The sequence below is a fragment of the Carcharhinus amblyrhynchos genome, chromosome 5 (genome assembly GCF_965287045.1).
Source record: "Carcharhinus amblyrhynchos chromosome 5, sCarAmb.v2.hapA, whole genome shotgun sequence".
NCBI classification, from domain to species: domain Eukaryota; kingdom Metazoa; phylum Chordata; class Chondrichthyes; order Carcharhiniformes; family Carcharhinidae; genus Carcharhinus; species Carcharhinus amblyrhynchos.
This window is the reverse complement of record NC_137328.1, coordinates 67,599,665-67,616,826: the sequence shown is the minus strand read 5'-3', so window position 1 is coordinate 67,616,826 and position 17,162 is coordinate 67,599,665. Positions and strand designations below refer to the sequence as shown.

The 17,162-nt window shown below is 38.6% G+C and overlaps 1 protein-coding gene and 1 pseudogene across 1 annotated transcript in view; one reads left to right on the top strand and one right to left on the bottom strand.

The window, feature by feature from the left end:
• Positions 1–14,993, top strand: part of snx2 (sorting nexin 2) — a 43,660-nt gene extending 28,667 nt beyond the window's left edge. The window contains exons 11-15 of the mRNA XM_080188956.1: positions 1,286–1,491; positions 3,004–3,147; positions 13,543–13,623; positions 13,709–13,780; positions 14,489–14,993. Coding sequence (XP_080045082.1) covers positions 1,286–1,491; positions 3,004–3,147; positions 13,543–13,623; positions 13,709–13,780; positions 14,489–14,539 — 554 coding nt within the window. The 3' untranslated portion in view covers positions 14,540–14,993. The remainder of the gene's footprint in view (positions 1–1,285; positions 1,492–3,003; positions 3,148–13,542; positions 13,624–13,708; positions 13,781–14,488) is intronic.
• On the bottom strand, positions 10,611–10,750 carry LOC145343566 (U2 spliceosomal RNA; annotated as a pseudogene).
• Positions 14,994–17,162: the final 2,169 nt, after the last annotated feature.

The following is a 17,162-nucleotide window of genomic DNA, read 5'->3' as shown; positions in this document are numbered from 1 at the left end:
AGAATCCCACTCACTGCCTGCCAATCTGACCCATTTTATGTCAACTCTTTACTTCCAATCTGCTAACCAGCTTTCTATCTATCTTGATGTTACCTGCAATCCCATATGCTTTTGCTTCAGTCTGTTCTGAGACCTTGTGAAAAGGCTTCTGAAAGTCTAAATAAACAACTGCTAGTTCTCCAGTCAACTCTTATTAGTTGCATCCTCAAAATTCCAATAGATTTATCAAGCATGATTTACCTTTTGTAAATCCAAGCTGACATTGATTATACCACTGCCTTCCAAATGCTGAGTTATGAAATCCTTGGTAACTTGCTCTAGCAACTTCCCTAGTATCAATGTTAAACTCACTGATCCATAATTCACAATTCTAGTCTATAGCTCCTAGTTTGGAAAACCTGCCAGTTGCCTCATTTTGATGCAAATTGTGGTTGTATTTGAGGGAGATGGGGAAGGGTTGTGTTCAAGAAGGATGTGCAAAGGCTTGAGTGTAGCATACATTCTGGTATGGACTGACCTGGGCCATTGACCTGTTTCTGTGCTGTATAATCCTTGCAACCATTCTATCCCTTGATCAATGTTAAAGTTCATGCTAGTGCTGAGCCTTATTCCCATGAGCTTCAATTTTACTAAAGTCTGCATTATAGTACTTAATCAAATGCCTGTTGTAAGTTCATAGTCACTGCACTATCCTGTTTCACCTTCTACAACCTCATCAAACTTAAGTTAATCAAACTCAATTTGTCCTCCTAATCTCTGCTGGCTCAGCTTTTTAGTCTATAATGAAACTGGCTGATTAACTTTGAACTGCAAGGTTCATCCTTACTTTTTGGGATAATGGTGCAACACTTAGTCCTCTGACACACCCCTCTATCCAGGGAAAATTTGTTACTGATACCTCCACAATTTCTACCCTTTATCCTTTGAGGGAAGTGTCACATCTGGATTCAAACAACTTTATTTTGTCTTGTTAGCCTTACTTTTTTTGTTCCTTGTTCAGTGTCCAAGTGACCTGTCAAGTCACAAAGTCCTCTTTGAACTTTGCAAGGGATAGCCACACATTCTGACTTGACCAACAGAACTCCAATTTAAGATGATCAGCCCTTCTGGCTTATCTGAATCTCCTTTTTCATTTGCTGCCAATCTACAATTCATACCCTGCAGAATTAAATGGTCTACCTGTAGCATATTTGGAGGTTGTGCATTAGTTTTGCCAGAGCATTTAAATCTCAACATGAACAGTTGTTTAAAGCATTAATTAATCTAAAACAACTATTTTGTTTAGAACTGTCAGTGAATACTGCTGCCTTTGCCAAAAGTGCAGCCATGCTGGGTAATTCTGAGGACCACACTGCCCTATCAAGAGCTCTATCACAGCTAGCAGAAGTTGAAGAGAAGATAGACCAGCTTCACCAGGAACAGGCTTGTGCTGACTTCTACTTGTTTGCCGAGCTTCTAAGTGATTATGTTCGACTCATTTCTTCTGTAAAGGTAAACTGTCAAGTTTAGTAGGTATTCCTGATAGAACTGCAAGATGTTGCCAACTTGGGTTTTATAAACCAATGGGTATTAAGATGCATTCTACTAATCAGTCAGATGAGGTTAACATGCATCTATTCTACTGAAACATGAAATAAATACCTCTTGACCAAAGTGCATGTTTTGGCTAGTGTTTAGGTGAATAGTTCATTGGATTTAGTCATGGCAATGGTCATGTCCTTTTTAATTTTGATTTTAAAAACAAAAGTTAATACTCCAGACATGTTATGGTAAATTACATGTGCCTGCCTGACCTAAATTTTACAAATAACAGCTATGGGATGGAATAAATGTAATTGCAGGACATTGTTTCACTTATTTTTGAGAATGCTGGTGTAAATGGGGAATGGAAAATACCCTTTGATACTGCTAATTTTAAAGGTGACTGGTTTAGAAAATTGTGGCACATTTGGATAATACCTGATATCATTGTACTGCTGTATTTCCTGATCTTCTTCCTCTGCTTCCATAATCCATAGTATGTACATTTTCTGAAGCTTTAACATTTCTATACCTAATCAAGGATTTGGGTGAGAAAGCTGAGCACGTAAAAAGTTAGTTGCAGGAATTTTGCTGAAATTGCAAGTTTAAGTATACGCCAGATGCCACCCTAGTTCCTCCTTTTTGTTGCATACAGGCTTTAATGTAGGGACCATAATTTTAAAATTTGCTGATCTGCATTGTTTGGTAAACCACACAGGGAACTGGGATTTTAAGGCATATGGGTTAGCAGAATGGACAGTTGAAGTCATTTTGATACATTGAGCTTTGTCACTTATGTTCAGTCCAATTTTCAGTTTAATTTGGAGTAGCAGCCCTAATATCTATAGGGACACCACTGTATACTTGTCTAATTCACTTTTTTTCTAATTTTGTATCTGCAACATCACTACAGGCTTTAATTGTTTAAATTTTAATACATCACCAAATGCCAGTCTGTACGTACATCAAACACTTATTGAAGAACCCAATCAAGTTGGTGAAACACTCGTGCTGACTTTCTTTGAGAGGGTGGCACTGTTAGCACTGCTGCCTCTCAGCACCAGGGACCTGGATTCAATTCTGGCCTTCGGTGACTGGAGTCTGCACACTCCCTGTGAATACTTGGGTTTTCTCCCACAGACATGCTGGTTAGGTGCATTGGCCATATTAATTCTCCCTGTGTACCTAAAACAAGTGCTGCAGTCTAGCAACTTAGAGGGTTTTCACAGTAACTTCTTTGCAGTGTGAATGTGCAGTAAGCCTCCTTGTAACAAATTTTTTCCGATGGCCAGTTAATTTCCCAAAAATTACCTGTTTTTCATCACTGCATACTTTGGGATTCCTTCATTAATTTGTGGGTTTATCCATCACCTGTGTAAAAGATATGATTTGTTAAATGTGCATTAAAGCATATTTGACTCCATGGCATCACTGATTTTTAGTGCTTTTATGGTGTTATTGAAATGTCTTTTTACTCTGCAGGGTGTGTTTGATTATCGAATGAAATGTTGGCAGAAATGGCAGGATGCTCAAGCCACTCTCCAAAAGAAAAGGGAAGCTGATGCCAAACTCCAGTATGCAAATAAACCTGACAAAATACAGCAAGCTAAAGAAGAGATTAGAGAAGTAAGTATTTTCTTATAGATAGTTTTTATTTGGAGATGATCCTATCCAAATGTGTTGGAAATGTAAAGTCCACAACTATGTAATGGGTAATGCTTTTCAAATTTGAAAAGCTTCCTATTTAAATATGCTGGTATCTACAAAAGGATTCTGTCATATCATACAACTTCATCTTATGCAGGGTTTTTCTATTTGCATTTAATTTTTGCTTGTTTAACAATGCCAATGAAGCAGGTGGTTGTGATTATGTTTACCCTCTTCTTAAGCTTGTTACTTTTTGATTAATGGGCCATTACACTTGGTTACTTGATCTATAATGCTGAGTATTTGAAAACCAATTATCTACCTAATCAACCACATTTAACTTGGACTTAGTCACATTATTTCTTGGAAGAAAAAAATCCAGGAAGTACAGCTAATTAGAGTTTTGGTTTCAAGAGAGCAAACACTTCAGCTACCAAAGCACTAATGTTCTTAATGAGTGCTTTGAAAACAGATTTTTCATGTTCCTAAAAATAATTATTGATTTTGAAGTTAGTTCATTTTTGTAGTTAATATTTTGACAGTCAACAGTGTCACTATATCTAATCTTGCTAATTTGTGTAGCTTTAAATAACAGTTCAGTACACTCCTTATTTTGACTTTTCTACCAAGTTTATTTGGCAGTATAAATTCCCAGTCTGTGTACTGAGCACAATAGTTTGGGCCTGCTGTTTTCACAAGTGCAATTTTATTGTATAACTATTGAATTCCTTTATTTGAAGGTGGCTGAATCCATGTCTGCTATTGGTGCAGTACATTCCAAATCTAATTACTCATTTTGTCTCCTGTGGATCCTTCCACCATTGGAAACCAGTTTCGTTTACTCTAAATTGTTCATACATTTTACTCCTTTTACTCAGACAAGCTCACCTAAGTAGTATCTTCACATCCAAATTCTGTTGTCTTCACAAATCTAAATGTGAGAACTGAATAATTTAATATTTACTACCTGAGTTTTGTACTTTGCTTCTATTTACAAAGCCCAGGATCACATGCTTTAACTCATTACCCTACCCTGATAACTCAAAGCAACATATTGCAGATCTGAAAGTTCTGGATAGACTCTAGTCCAAGTGTTTCGTTGAGTCCCACTGACTTTTGGAATACCTGTGATGGAAGTTTTGCTCATTAGAACAAATGCACTGAAGAACTAGAAGGGGATTCAACTTTTTATTTGTTCACATAATCCCAGGGTGAACCCCCTTTAACTGACTGTCAAAATTGTGTTGATTATAACTCATCCTTGTTACTCTTGTAATTAGTGTTTCTAATCTCATTTGCATTTTTTGTTTTTGGCTCTTCACTATTATCTTGCCTGCAATTTAGGCTCTTGTATTGTCAGATCTGTCATGGGTGAGTCCCAGCATCCATGTCTTATTGTTTTACCTTCTTCCTAGAATATGGGAAGTGAACTGCAAATCCAATCTGGTAATAACTTTTGGTTACTAGAGTTGCCTTGGGCCTTCATAACAAATCCTCAGCTTGAATCTATAGCAGTGGTTAGGATTTAAAAAAAAAACCACTTAATAGGGCATTAGGGAGCGTTCTAGAGCTACAGGTTCATAGCTCCTTGAAAGCAGATTCATAGGTTGACAGGGTGGTAAAGAAGGCATTTGGCATGTTGGTGTCATTGGTCAGAACATTAAGTACAGGACTTGAGACATCTTGTTGAAATTGTACAAGACATGGGTAAGGCCACACTTGAATACTGTGTACAGTATTCTACACTTGGAATTCTGGCCTCCCTATTATAGAAGAGTGCAGAGAAGATTTACTGGGATGCTACCAGGACTTGATGGATTGAATTATAAGGAGAGGCTGAATAGACTGGGACTTTGTTCTCTGGAGTGTACCAGGCTGAGGGGTGACCTCATAGAGGCCTATAAAATGAAGGGCATAGATCAGCTAGATAGTCAATATCTTTTGCCAAAAGTAGAAGAGTCTAAAACTAGAAGGCATAGGTTTAAGGTGCAGGGAGAGAGGGGCAATTTTTTGAGGGTATGTCTGGAACAAACTGCTGGAGGTGGGTATAATTTTGTCCTTTAAAAAAGGCACTGACAGTTAAATGGATAAGAGGGGTATAGGCCAAACACACAATTGGAAGTAGCTTAATGGTTAAAAACTAAAATTGCATGGACAAGTTGAGCTGAAGGGCCTGTTTCCATGCTGTAAACATCCTGATTCTATGAATGGATACTGCATGTATATCAGAGTAAACTTGTACAGTTAAGGTAAGAATTCTGATTTCAGGAAGGTATATAATTAAAGTAGAATTCAACAAAATCCTGCTTCAGTAGGAATAAGTGCCAAATGAAATATTTTTTAGTAACTTGTGTAATTTGTTTTACCCTGCTTCACAAGGAAATTGAGGAGGTAGGAAGCTTTTAAACACCCATAATTTCAGTAGAAATGTACTTTGTAAATTGTAGACATTCCTTTTTAAAACTACTTTCCAAGAATTTGATTTTTAAGCTGATTCCTAACCATTCTAATTTTAAGTTTTTGTACAATTTTGCTTTCAACTTTGCCTCCTGAAGCCATTTATTCTTTAGATATAGGTTCACAAGTATCACCTTGTTCTAGTATCTTCAGCACAATGTCAGTTTTACTGATCTGCGTGAAGTGCATCACTGTCCTTGTCTTCCTCTTGCGATACCCTTATTGAGATCAGTTAACTCAGTGCAAAATGGGAAGAAAACCATGCACCTTTATTGCATGTATGACTCTGCAATTTGCAGGACAAACTTGAGTTTTTGAGTCACTGTTCAAAAACATTGACAATAAAACACATGGTTGTGAGAAGTGTTATATAAATACAGGTTTTGAGAGTTAAATCATTGCTATGCAAGCAGGTGAGCTGAAATCATCTGGCAGATTTTCCAAGTTGGACTGTATTCAAAGAGCTGACTAAATCAATACCTCACGTTTACTTCTGACGTAGTTCAAATATTGCTAAATTCTCACACAACCAAATGTGAAATGGTTAGAATGCTCATTGAAATTGGTCTGCTGGTTCATTTGATCAGTTGCAAATGCCTGAGTGAGAAAAATCATGGAAGGAAATGGTGGTAAGTACATAAAACAGTATCCAGTCTAGCCTCTAGACATAGTGATGGAGTTGACAATATCAGACTCCCAAGAATGAAGAAACACAGGCTAGAGGAAATGTACATTGCTGATGCCCTTTGAGAATATGGGAGGATATTGTTCCAGTTAATAAGACAGTGTTGTTTACCTTGACCTCTTGGCACTTGCATAACTGGTAAATTTCTGTTCAGCTTAAAGGAAACTTGCCACTTTTTCGCAAGTTTAGTGATTGTAGAAATTGATCAAAGGCACATCTTTTGAAGGATAAATCTCTCCCAGACCATTCTGACTGTATCTGTTACTGGTGCTGTGATGAAACATGATACAGGTGTAAGTGACTGAAGCAAATCTAGGTTTAGAAAAGAAGTATTCTGCTCAAAGCCTTTGACTTTCACTTTTAGGGAGGTGATCATCTCAGTTAGGACATAAAAGGGCTTGCTTCCTTTGACTCCAAGTCTAAGGAAGCAAGTCTGTTTTCTAATATTCAAACTAGAATGTAGAACTGTTGGCCCTGCAGCCCTATTCTAATCAGCTGTGGGTATGTAACATGTATTCTAACAGCTTACTTCCAGTTAACTTTGCAGCAACCCTCATCCCAAATGTTTGATATGCACATTTTTAACATGGTAGAGGCTACTTTATTCTAGATATTCAAGTACACTCATAATAAGATACCTGCAACTTTATTGAAATATGGTACAGTGGTTAGCACTGCTGCCTCAGTGCCAGGGACCCAGGTTCAAGTCCTGCCTTGGGTCACTGTCAGTGTGGAGTCTGCATGGGTTTATCAAGATGTGCTTGGTTAGGTGCATTGGCTATGCTTAATTTCTCTGTGCTTGGAACAAGTGTGTGTGGTGACTAGGGGATTTTCATAGTAATGTCATTGCAATGTTGATGTAAATCTACTTGTGACAATAAATAAACTTTAAATTTTAACTAGTTTAAGAATTTCCCACTTGTGGTTTTGTGCATTTTCTTAGGCTTTGGTTTTGTGGATTCTCGTCTGATCATACCAGTGTCCTCATTTGTACAAGTCTACTGAATTTGAGTAGCATCAGTAAACTAAGATTTTGATTTTTGTCACATGAAGTTTTGCACACTATACAAAAAGCATAGAGAAGGAGAGAAGGCAGAATATAATGTTAGGCTGTAGAGAAAGATCAACTTGGTGCAAGGTAAGGCCATAAAATCTGGCAGCAGGCAAGAAGCTGTTGAGTTGATTGGTATGTGATCTCTGGCTGCCTTTTTGACAAGGTGAAGAGCAAATGCATGGGATCCCTGATTATGCTGGGCTGCTTTTCTGAAGCTGCAAGAAATATAGACAGTCAATGGATGGGAGTTTGGTTTGCATGATGGACTGTGCTTCATTCATGACACTTTGTAGTTTATTTTGGTCTTGGGCAGAGCAGGAACTATACCAAGCTGTGATACAAGCAGAAAGAATGCTTTTACCAAAGATGAGAAACAGACATTAGATGCATGTAAAGTACAACACTACATTTACTTTTGGTGGAGTTGTTGAGCAGAAGTATTTTCCATGTCTTTAACAGTTAAACCATATTACAGTTGTATAACTTTGTCACTAATAGGGTTGGCAAGCAATTGATGGGTGCAGCAGGCCATGTGACAAATGTTTTATCAGACTATTTGACTAACCTGAATGCATTTTTAAATTGCATTGTCAAATCTTTCTGGTCTTGCTGTCTTGGTCAGCTAAGAGTTGGATTCTTGCCCAGTTAAGACTCTACTTATAGGATAGTTTCTTCAAGTGTAAATTCCATGAGGCACTTGTGAGAATATAAGAATCTCCTTGCATTTGTGCAAAACACAATCTACTATTTATCATTAATAATCCTTAATTTATTGTTAAAACATGTACTTCAACCACTGATTTTGTAAATTCTATACTTTTTAAGTAGGATGTTGAATCACTGCTTAAATGCTGAAATCAGATTTTCCTCAAGCTATTGATTTAATGTTTTATTAAAGAACTATGTTGCATCAACTGAAGTATACATATAACCAAGTAGAGTTCTGGCTGCAAAATGTAACCCTCCACTTTCAGCATCTCCAGAGGGTAGAAGATTTGATCCTACTCTTGCAGTGGGTTTGCTGCTTCTACAGAATTTCTCAAGTTTTTGTTTGAGAAACGATCCAGTGTGTTTCCGAGTGGAATAACAAACAGTCTATATTCTCCAAGCCCATGTTTCATTTTGTTGATTTTAGTTTCTCAACCTTGCAATTTTACCAGGATAGATCTGAACAACATCTGAAATTCATTTTCACAAGATGACTTTGAAACATTTGGAAAGATAAATCCATCCTTTCTCCAAGCACATGAGATGAGCCTTTTAGTTCTCAGAACAGAGTTGAGGAGGAACTTCTTCACTCAGAGGGTGGTGAATCTCTGGAATTCTCTGCCCATTGAAGTGGTGGAGGCTACTTTGCTGAATATATTTAAGTCACAGGTAGGTTTCTGATAGACAGGAGAATTGAGGGTTATGGGGAGAAAGTGGAACTGATCCACTTCAGATCAGCCATGATCTTAATGGCAGGGCAGGCTCGAAGGGCTTGATGGCCTACTCCGCTCCTATTATGTTCTCAAGTTAACGCCATAAAATTAAGCCCCTCTTCCAGCTAGGTCCCACAGCTAAACACTTGCTGTAGTGGCAATATCCTGGAAAATATTAATAACCTTTTCCATAGTTTGGAAACCACTCTTTAAAAATCACAGCCAATGACACTTCATCCACCTTCTGCTAGCTCAGTCTTCTGCTGACTTGCAGGGAAAATGATATTTGAGGTACTGTACAGCAGCTCAGTAGTAAGAGCGTGGAATGCCTTGCCTGCAACAGTACTGGATTTGCCAACATTAAGGGTATTTAAATGGCCATTGGATAAACATGGATGATATTGGAATAGTGTAGGTTAGATGGGCTTTAGATTGGTTTCACAGACCAGCACAACATTGAGGGCTGAAGTGCCTATACTGTACTGTAACATTGAGTCTCAAGCTGTGTTTTGAGACAAACTTCATGGTTTACAGCTATTCAGAGTACACATCAATGATTTGAATGAGGGAACCAAAAGTAAATCTCCAAGTTTGCTAATGCAAAACTTTTGAGGTGAGGGTCTTGAAGATTTGGACAAGTTGAGTGGGCAAATCCATGTTAGACTGGATCTCCATGTATACACGTGGAGTAAGAGAATGGCAGTGTTAAATTGTGGTTGGTAAATGAGGTACAAAAGGTGTCATACAGGAAACAACTGGGAAGGCAAATTGTATCAAAGACCAACATACAAGAGAACTTGGTACAGGAGTGTACCACTGGAATACTGTGCACTTTTGGCCTCCTTTTTATGAAAGACTATACTTGCTATAAAGAGTGCAGTGAAGATTCATCTGGAATGGTAGGATTGTAACATGAGTGGGTTGACTGGGCCAGTGGAATTTAGACTGAGGATCTAATGGAAACATAAAATTCTGACAGGATTGAATGGACTGGATGTGGGGTTATTTACTGTAACTGGGGGAATCTAGAACAGAGGGTACGTCAGGATATGGGGCAGGCCATTTGGAATTGATGCCACAAGTTCACCACTAAGTGAAGACATTGTCATTCTCTAACACAAAGCTATGTAGGCAAAATCATATGTTTTAAGAAGGAAATAAATCTTTAGACTGTAAAGGTGTCAAGTGATGTGGGCAGAGCATTTGAGTATCGCACTGGGGGATCAGCCATGATGATTAATGGCAGAGCAGGCTTGGTGTTTTCTATGTTCCTGTCCCTTACAATTTGAGGGCATGAACGGCATTCTATACAAAATGTAGATGTGATCCAGAGATTTTCCACTACTCATCTCCATTGTATTTTGTAGAGATCCATGTTAACTGTTTGTTTCCTGTATGCTTTCAAATCTGAATATGTACCAAGAGTGAAATCAAAACTTGTTGCAAAGATTTTTATTTTTATTCCAATTCAATGCAATCCAATCAATTCAAAGTCCCAACAAGTTGGGACATTCCTGATCCAAGCTGACAAGATGTGGAGATGCTGGCATTGGACTGGGGTAAACGCAATAAGAAGTCTGACAACACCAGGTTTAAGTCCAACCAATTTATTTGATAGTAAACTCAAGCTTTTGAGGTTAACCTCTATCTTGTGAATGGAGAGTTCTGGCCTCAGAGCATATAAAGCACAGACAGTTTACAGATTACTGATTAGAATGCATAAAGATTCGCAAGCTGACAAGACAGGGCTCTCACCTCTGTCATGGGCTTGATCTACATGATCCAAGCTAATTGGAGTAGGTAATAGCTCCTCCTCAAGGCTTGATCTCATTGGCATCTTAGCCAAAAGGCCAAGATGCTGCTTTAAAAATTGCTTCAAATGAAGCTAAAATGTAACCTAATGACTTCAACCAATACAGCATGTCAATACTACACTTGATCTTAGCCAAAAGGCCGAGAAGCGCAACTTCAGCTAAGCATGATGCAATAGATAAACTGAATTTGCCAGGCTAATGTTTGTAGTCTGTGTGAAGCCTGTTGCGACAGAACTTTAGGGAAATTCCAGGCAGTGCTAAATTGCTGGGAAGGCCCTGGATCAGGGAGGGCACAAATCAATGAATAACTGACTCCTATATTGCAATACTAATTGGAATGTGTGCCTGTATAACCACTTAATTATGAATGTTTTCAATAAAATTGCAATTCAGAAGCATGGGTGCTGCAAATTCTAAGCAAGATGTCATGTATGAATGTGGTTAAAACTTAGCTGATTAGGAATTTTTAATCAGTTTAATCTTTGAAGGACAAAATGCACAAATGAAAATTGAGGCTAAATGCTCTTGCTTGCTTAACTGATTTCTAAATGGCAGTGGCTTGGAGATGCAGGTGGATTGAAAAATAAAGGTGGAATTAATAGCTGCCTGGTAACCATGTATGTAGTGTCTCTCCAGTGCAGAAAGAGGTCAATTGGCCCAGCAACTCTGAAGAACATACGCAAGCCCATTTCTCTTCCTTGCAGCAATCAATCCCTGTAACGCCCCACATACCATGGCTAATCTGCCTAAACCTGCACATCTTTAGACTGGGTGAGGACACCTGGAAGATACTCATGTAGACATGGTGAGCACATACAAACTCCACACAGCCACCCAAGGTCAAAACTGAACCCAGGTCCCTAGTATTGAGCACCACATTCTGTTGTAAATCTTCTCTCCATTTTTCTTTTCCATGAACATTGCATGAGCAACTCCCTTGCCATATTTGGCAAACAGATGTTTGATTCCACATCTTGCTGTTTCTGATTTCTCCTGAACTTTATTTCCCTTCCTCGCTTTTCAACACCAGCTTCTAAATGAAGGATAAAGTTGAAGCAAAATGTCACAATTGAGCTTTTGCATCACATGCAAGTAGGCTTAGAAGCACAAGTATCTGGTGATGGGTGAAGAATTGGGAAATATGGGAAGGATTTGGCTATAGACTAGTTTCTGTTGATTTTAAAATACATTCATGCTTAGTGCCCAACTTGTCTTTAGTTTGTTAGTCATTTTCGTTTGTGGTAGTTGAATGCACATGCTGTTATTGACTCAATGTATTGTACCATTTAACCCTAAACACTTTTTAGATGAGCACCTTGAAATGCCATAGCATACAAGGCTATTAGACTTGTATGCTATGGCATACAAGCACTGAAAAGGTGGGATTAGAATAGTGTTTGGTACAGACGTGGCAAAAGACCTCTGCTGTATGACCTCAGTTTGTTTGGAGAATTACTCTTTACAATAGAGTAAACTTTTGATCTTTGATGCTCAAAACAGAATTTACTTCGTCAAATTGGATTGCATCTGAGTAAGGGATAGACTGAAGATGGCTGAGCTTGAGTGGTGGGGAAAGATGTAGCAAAGCCTTTTGGAGAGTATAGGGACAAGATGGCTGAAGGAGCTACTGTTAAGAACAGTAAAATGCAAGACTGGAGGGGGAGGTGCAAATAGATGGTGGAATGGCTTTTTGTAACATCCCTAGATGTTGGTTCTCCTTAGGTCAACATGAGCATCTGAGCTAGTCATGTAACTGAAGTTCCTGATTCCACAAGCACTAGCCCTTAGGCCTGCACAACCTTAAGTGTATGGAATTGGACATTGTCCAAACCAAGTCTGTCTTAACTCTCCCCTGCTGTCCATCTGTTTCTGTACCCTCTTATCTACATTTTTGGTCAGAATGTGAAAGCAATATATTGCACTTCTGCACTTTGAATTTCCATCTCCCTTGTGTCTGCCTACTCCTAACCTTTTATCATCTTTGTAGTTTGTCCACTGTTGCTCTTTGTGCTCCAGTCTGTCATTTAATGTTAATCATGAGATGCAGTGACCCTTATTGTCCTCTGGGAAACCCCTGTACCACCTCTGCAGTCTGAAAACCATTGATTGCTTTTATTTAGCCAATTTAACATCCATGCTGTTGCTGCCCCCTTTTTAATTCATGGGCTTCAGCTTTGACTAGTTAGGCTAGCACTTCACCCTCTTTGGAAGTACACATTACTATCAAGCCTTTACTCAGCTCAGATTTGTTAAATACTTTAACTCATGCTGACTTTCATTAATTTGTACTTGTCCAAGGCATGGTTTAAACCCCACACATTTCAAGCTTTCCTACCACAAAGGTGAACTTAATTGTCCTGTGATTGCACCTTTTTAACCAAGGGCTTCATATTTACAATTATCTGGACCTCTGGCATCATGTGTTGTCTCTACCTTGCAATTTCTGTCCTTGCTTTCCTTTTGGATACATCCCATTTTGTTTTATTAACTTGGTGTTTAGTGCAGCCATCCTTTCTAAAATCTATCAAGTTTTAACCTAGGCAGCAGCAGCAATCTTCATGCCTTAGCCATGCTCCCTGCCTCGTGCATGTGTCTCCTTTTGGTTCCCTATTTGTTAATTTATTTCTTAGGCTGACTTATTTTCTACTTAGCTGTCTTGTTTGAACAATGTCAGTTGCTCTACAGAAATCAGCTTCTAAATTTTGTAGCCAGAGTAGTCTTGCATTCCCTCTTGAATTTCACTTGATTTTCCTTTTCCTTGAGTTAAATTTCTAGTTGCAACAATCTAAACAATTCTGTACTCAACTTTTGAACTACAATTAGACTTCATGTAATAGATTTTTATTCTGTTTGCTGATGAACATAAAAATTGCTTTAAGTACTGATTGGTTCTATCTTTAAATTCACAACTTAATTTGTCTAATTCACATTCTTTCCCTACAGTGGGAGGCAAGAGTCCAACAAGGAGAGAGGGACTTTGAACAGATCTCAAAAACCATCCGCAAGGAAGTAGGCAGATTTGAGGTATGTGGAATGGATGAGTGTCTGAATAAATTTACAGCTATTTGCTCTTTAAGCCATCCTTTGATCTTGTTTGTTTCATTTTCAGAAAGAAAGAGTAAAGGACTTCAAAACTGTTATAATTAAGTACCTTGAATCTTTAGTGCAAACGCAGCAACAGGTAAGTTTTATAACTGTTCTGGCTAATTATCCAGATACTGGAATTGTGGATGCAACTATTGACTACTTTAGGCAATCTGCCAATGAGTTCATTCCAGAGCAGAGGAAGCCAGTGTGCTTGACATTGTCCTTGTGTCAGTTTTGAACTTGAAGATGATCTGAGGTCACCTATAGAACAAATTTATGGGAATATCAGTCTGGTTTTCATAAGATGGACACTTTTTTGATTTGCACATTTATATATTGGGAGGTCAGTGCAGTTAGTGTAATCAGCATATTAAATTCAGTAATGCTCTTGAACTGTCAGTTTTTTTACGTAACTGCTTCATTTAAAAGCACCGATGCAGCTTTGAGATGTCCTCTGCCCAAACAGAGCTTTATTCTGAGACTTTTTGCTCTGCCCCCAACCCCACTTCATCTTCCACTGCTCTCACTCAAGTGCTTCACCTACCAAAGTTCTTTGGTGTCCAGATGTCCTGAAAAATGCTATATAAATGCAAGCTTTAATGTGGAAGAGGGGAGACTTCCCTAATAGAACAAGTGTACCTTTCCTGTCATGCAGAATCATCTTTTTACTACTTTTCCCAAATGTCCATTTAATTTGTAGGTGTGAAAATAGGATTATTCTTCGAGTACCTACTGTAACTTTTTTATGAAAAATGTTTTCTAAATTCCATTTGAAATCTCTAATAATATCATTATTTTTCAGTTGATTAAATACTGGGAAGCATTTCTGCCTGAAGCCAAAGCAATAGCATGAGTTCCTGATGAGATGAAGAAATGTGGCCTGTCTCTTGTTTACAACTGGTTCCATACTAAGCACTGACTACAGAATTCCAACTTAATAACCACTTTTAAAATTGTAATACTGTATTACACAAGTGGTTTAACAGATTTTTTTTTATTCTGTTGCATTGTTAACCAGCTGCATGGCCTAATCCAGTCAGAATGAACTGGACTGTGGAATGAAATTCTGCAGTAGTTGCTGAATTGAACACTACTGTGCATAAAATTGCAGAGAAATATATTGCCAGTGCTGGAACTGAAATTTTGCTGTGAATGATGCTCGTGTTTCATTCTTGAAGATCTATTACTGAATTTTCATAACTAATTAATTGTAAATTGTGAAAGCATAAATCAGCATTCCTGTATAGAAATCATGAATTTTGTGATCTTTGTTACTATAATAAAGGGATATACTTAATGCACTGGAACACTACTAGCATTTTAATACACATGTAATTAGTGCAATTTAGAGGATGTCATACAAATACAAGATCTTCATTTGTTCCCCTTGAATGTGGTGGTGAGGCAGGTTCTGAAATCATTTCAGTCAGCACTGCATGTGCACATACACCATGTTATCAGGAACTTCCAGGATTGTGACCCAGTAAGGACAGTGGACAGGAACTTGCTGGAGGTCATGATGCCATGCATCTGTTGCCTGCAACCTCCAATTGGTGGAGGTCATGGGTTAGATGCTGCTTGGGGTTGAAAAGCCTTGACACTACTGCATTTCATCTTGTATATTTATGCTGCTGTCACTGTCTCAATGGAGGGGAGTGACCTTCAAGTGGTATAAGGGGCACTAATTAAGGAAACTTTTTTCTGATTTGGTTTTGAGCTCTTGGAGTGATGGAGCTACACTCATCCAGGTGATGGAGGATATTATTTCACAAATCTGACTTGTGCTTTGTAGATCTTTTAGGTGGCAGAAGATTCCTTGTTGCCATAGTATTTATGTGGGTTCCTGGTCAATTATAACATCAGGACAATAGGGAACAGTGTGTTAAGCTTGAATGTTGTCTCAGTTTTACTGTATGGAGACACACTGCTTCAACACCTGAGTAATAAATGGAACTGAATGCTGCGACCATCATCACTTTTGACTTGAGGATCATTGAAGCAGCATAAAATGGTTGTTAATTACTTGTGTCCAACTAACTAATTTTTTCAATTTCTCCAGTAAAATTCAAATTGAATCTGCTACCACCATTTCTCTACCAGCTGTCTCCCATGTGATCATAGCTTTCTAGATTTAAGGATTTGCCCCAGTTTCAATTAATAGGATCCATCTTAACTTGAGTGCACCCCACTGTCATGACAATATTAGAATCATAGAATCTCCACAGTGCAGGAGGCCATTTGGCACTGCACTGACCACAGTTCCACCCAGGCTGTATTTACTCTGCTAATCCCCCTGATACTAAGAGGCAATTTAGCATGGTCAATCAACCTAACCCACACCTTTTGGACTGTGGGAGGAAACCAAGTGTGCAAACTCTGCACAATCCCTGACAGGCAGCCCTCAACCAATATCATTCAACAGATTTGGTTCATGTTTTTAGTAGAACCTTGCTCTGTGCAAAGTGGCTGCTACATTTGCCAAATGATTAATACATAAGCAATTCAGTCACTGAACAAAGCTTTTGAATATCCTGATTTGAATATTTCTATAGTGCAAAGACCTCAGTGCCCTTGTGGGCTTATTTAATCCAAAATGTAATGTCATTTTGAAGTAAATGTTTGACACACTGCCTAACTTCAGTGTTTGCTCCAATATTGCACAAACATTTGAACTTAAATTGGCTATATAAGAACCAGATTAAGTTCTGCCTTTTTCAAACAACAGGAATGTTAAGAATGTCACCTTGCTGGACCATTTCACATGCTACACTAACTTGCTAAAGCTGCAAGTTTGCAGACCTTCATCGTTGGCTTAACTGTAAAATGCTTAATCAGAAGATGAGGTACTGATCCATAGTGGAAAGTGCAGGATGGGCATAATGACATTAGTTCTGTTATGAGTGCCATGGTGAAAAGGTACCCAACATTGACCCACTGAGAAGATGGACCTAATCAACACAGCAGCTAGATGATGAACATCATGCCACTGAATCTGGAAAATGTCCCCACTGAGGTTCCAGCATTGACATCCATCAGCCTAAGGGCATTGTTCAGGTGAGTGCAACTTCAAGCCATGTTCTTGGATTGGCATATTAATCCCACTAGTGTCATGTATGAGTCGGCGATTCTGTTCAGACCTTCAGCAGCATCCCATGAGCTGGATGAAAATCTCTTACATTGGCGTCCAGTGGGCAGCTTATCAATCACAGTGGACACCAATGGTCCTGTGGGGAAATTCAAGCCAGTGTGAAGCTAATTTTTTTTTTGTTTAAACTACCAAATTCTCTCCACTCCACCTGCTGGTGGGATCAAGGGAGAATTTCACTTTAGTCTCCCCAGTATGGACAAGACTGCAACCTGAGCAGTGAATACAGTATGCTGAAGTGAAAATGGAAGTTAGTCACTCATGTTGGAGTGCTTGGGGCCTTGGACAGTAAGATGGGTTTGATGTTTGAGGCCACACCTTTTGTCTTTTT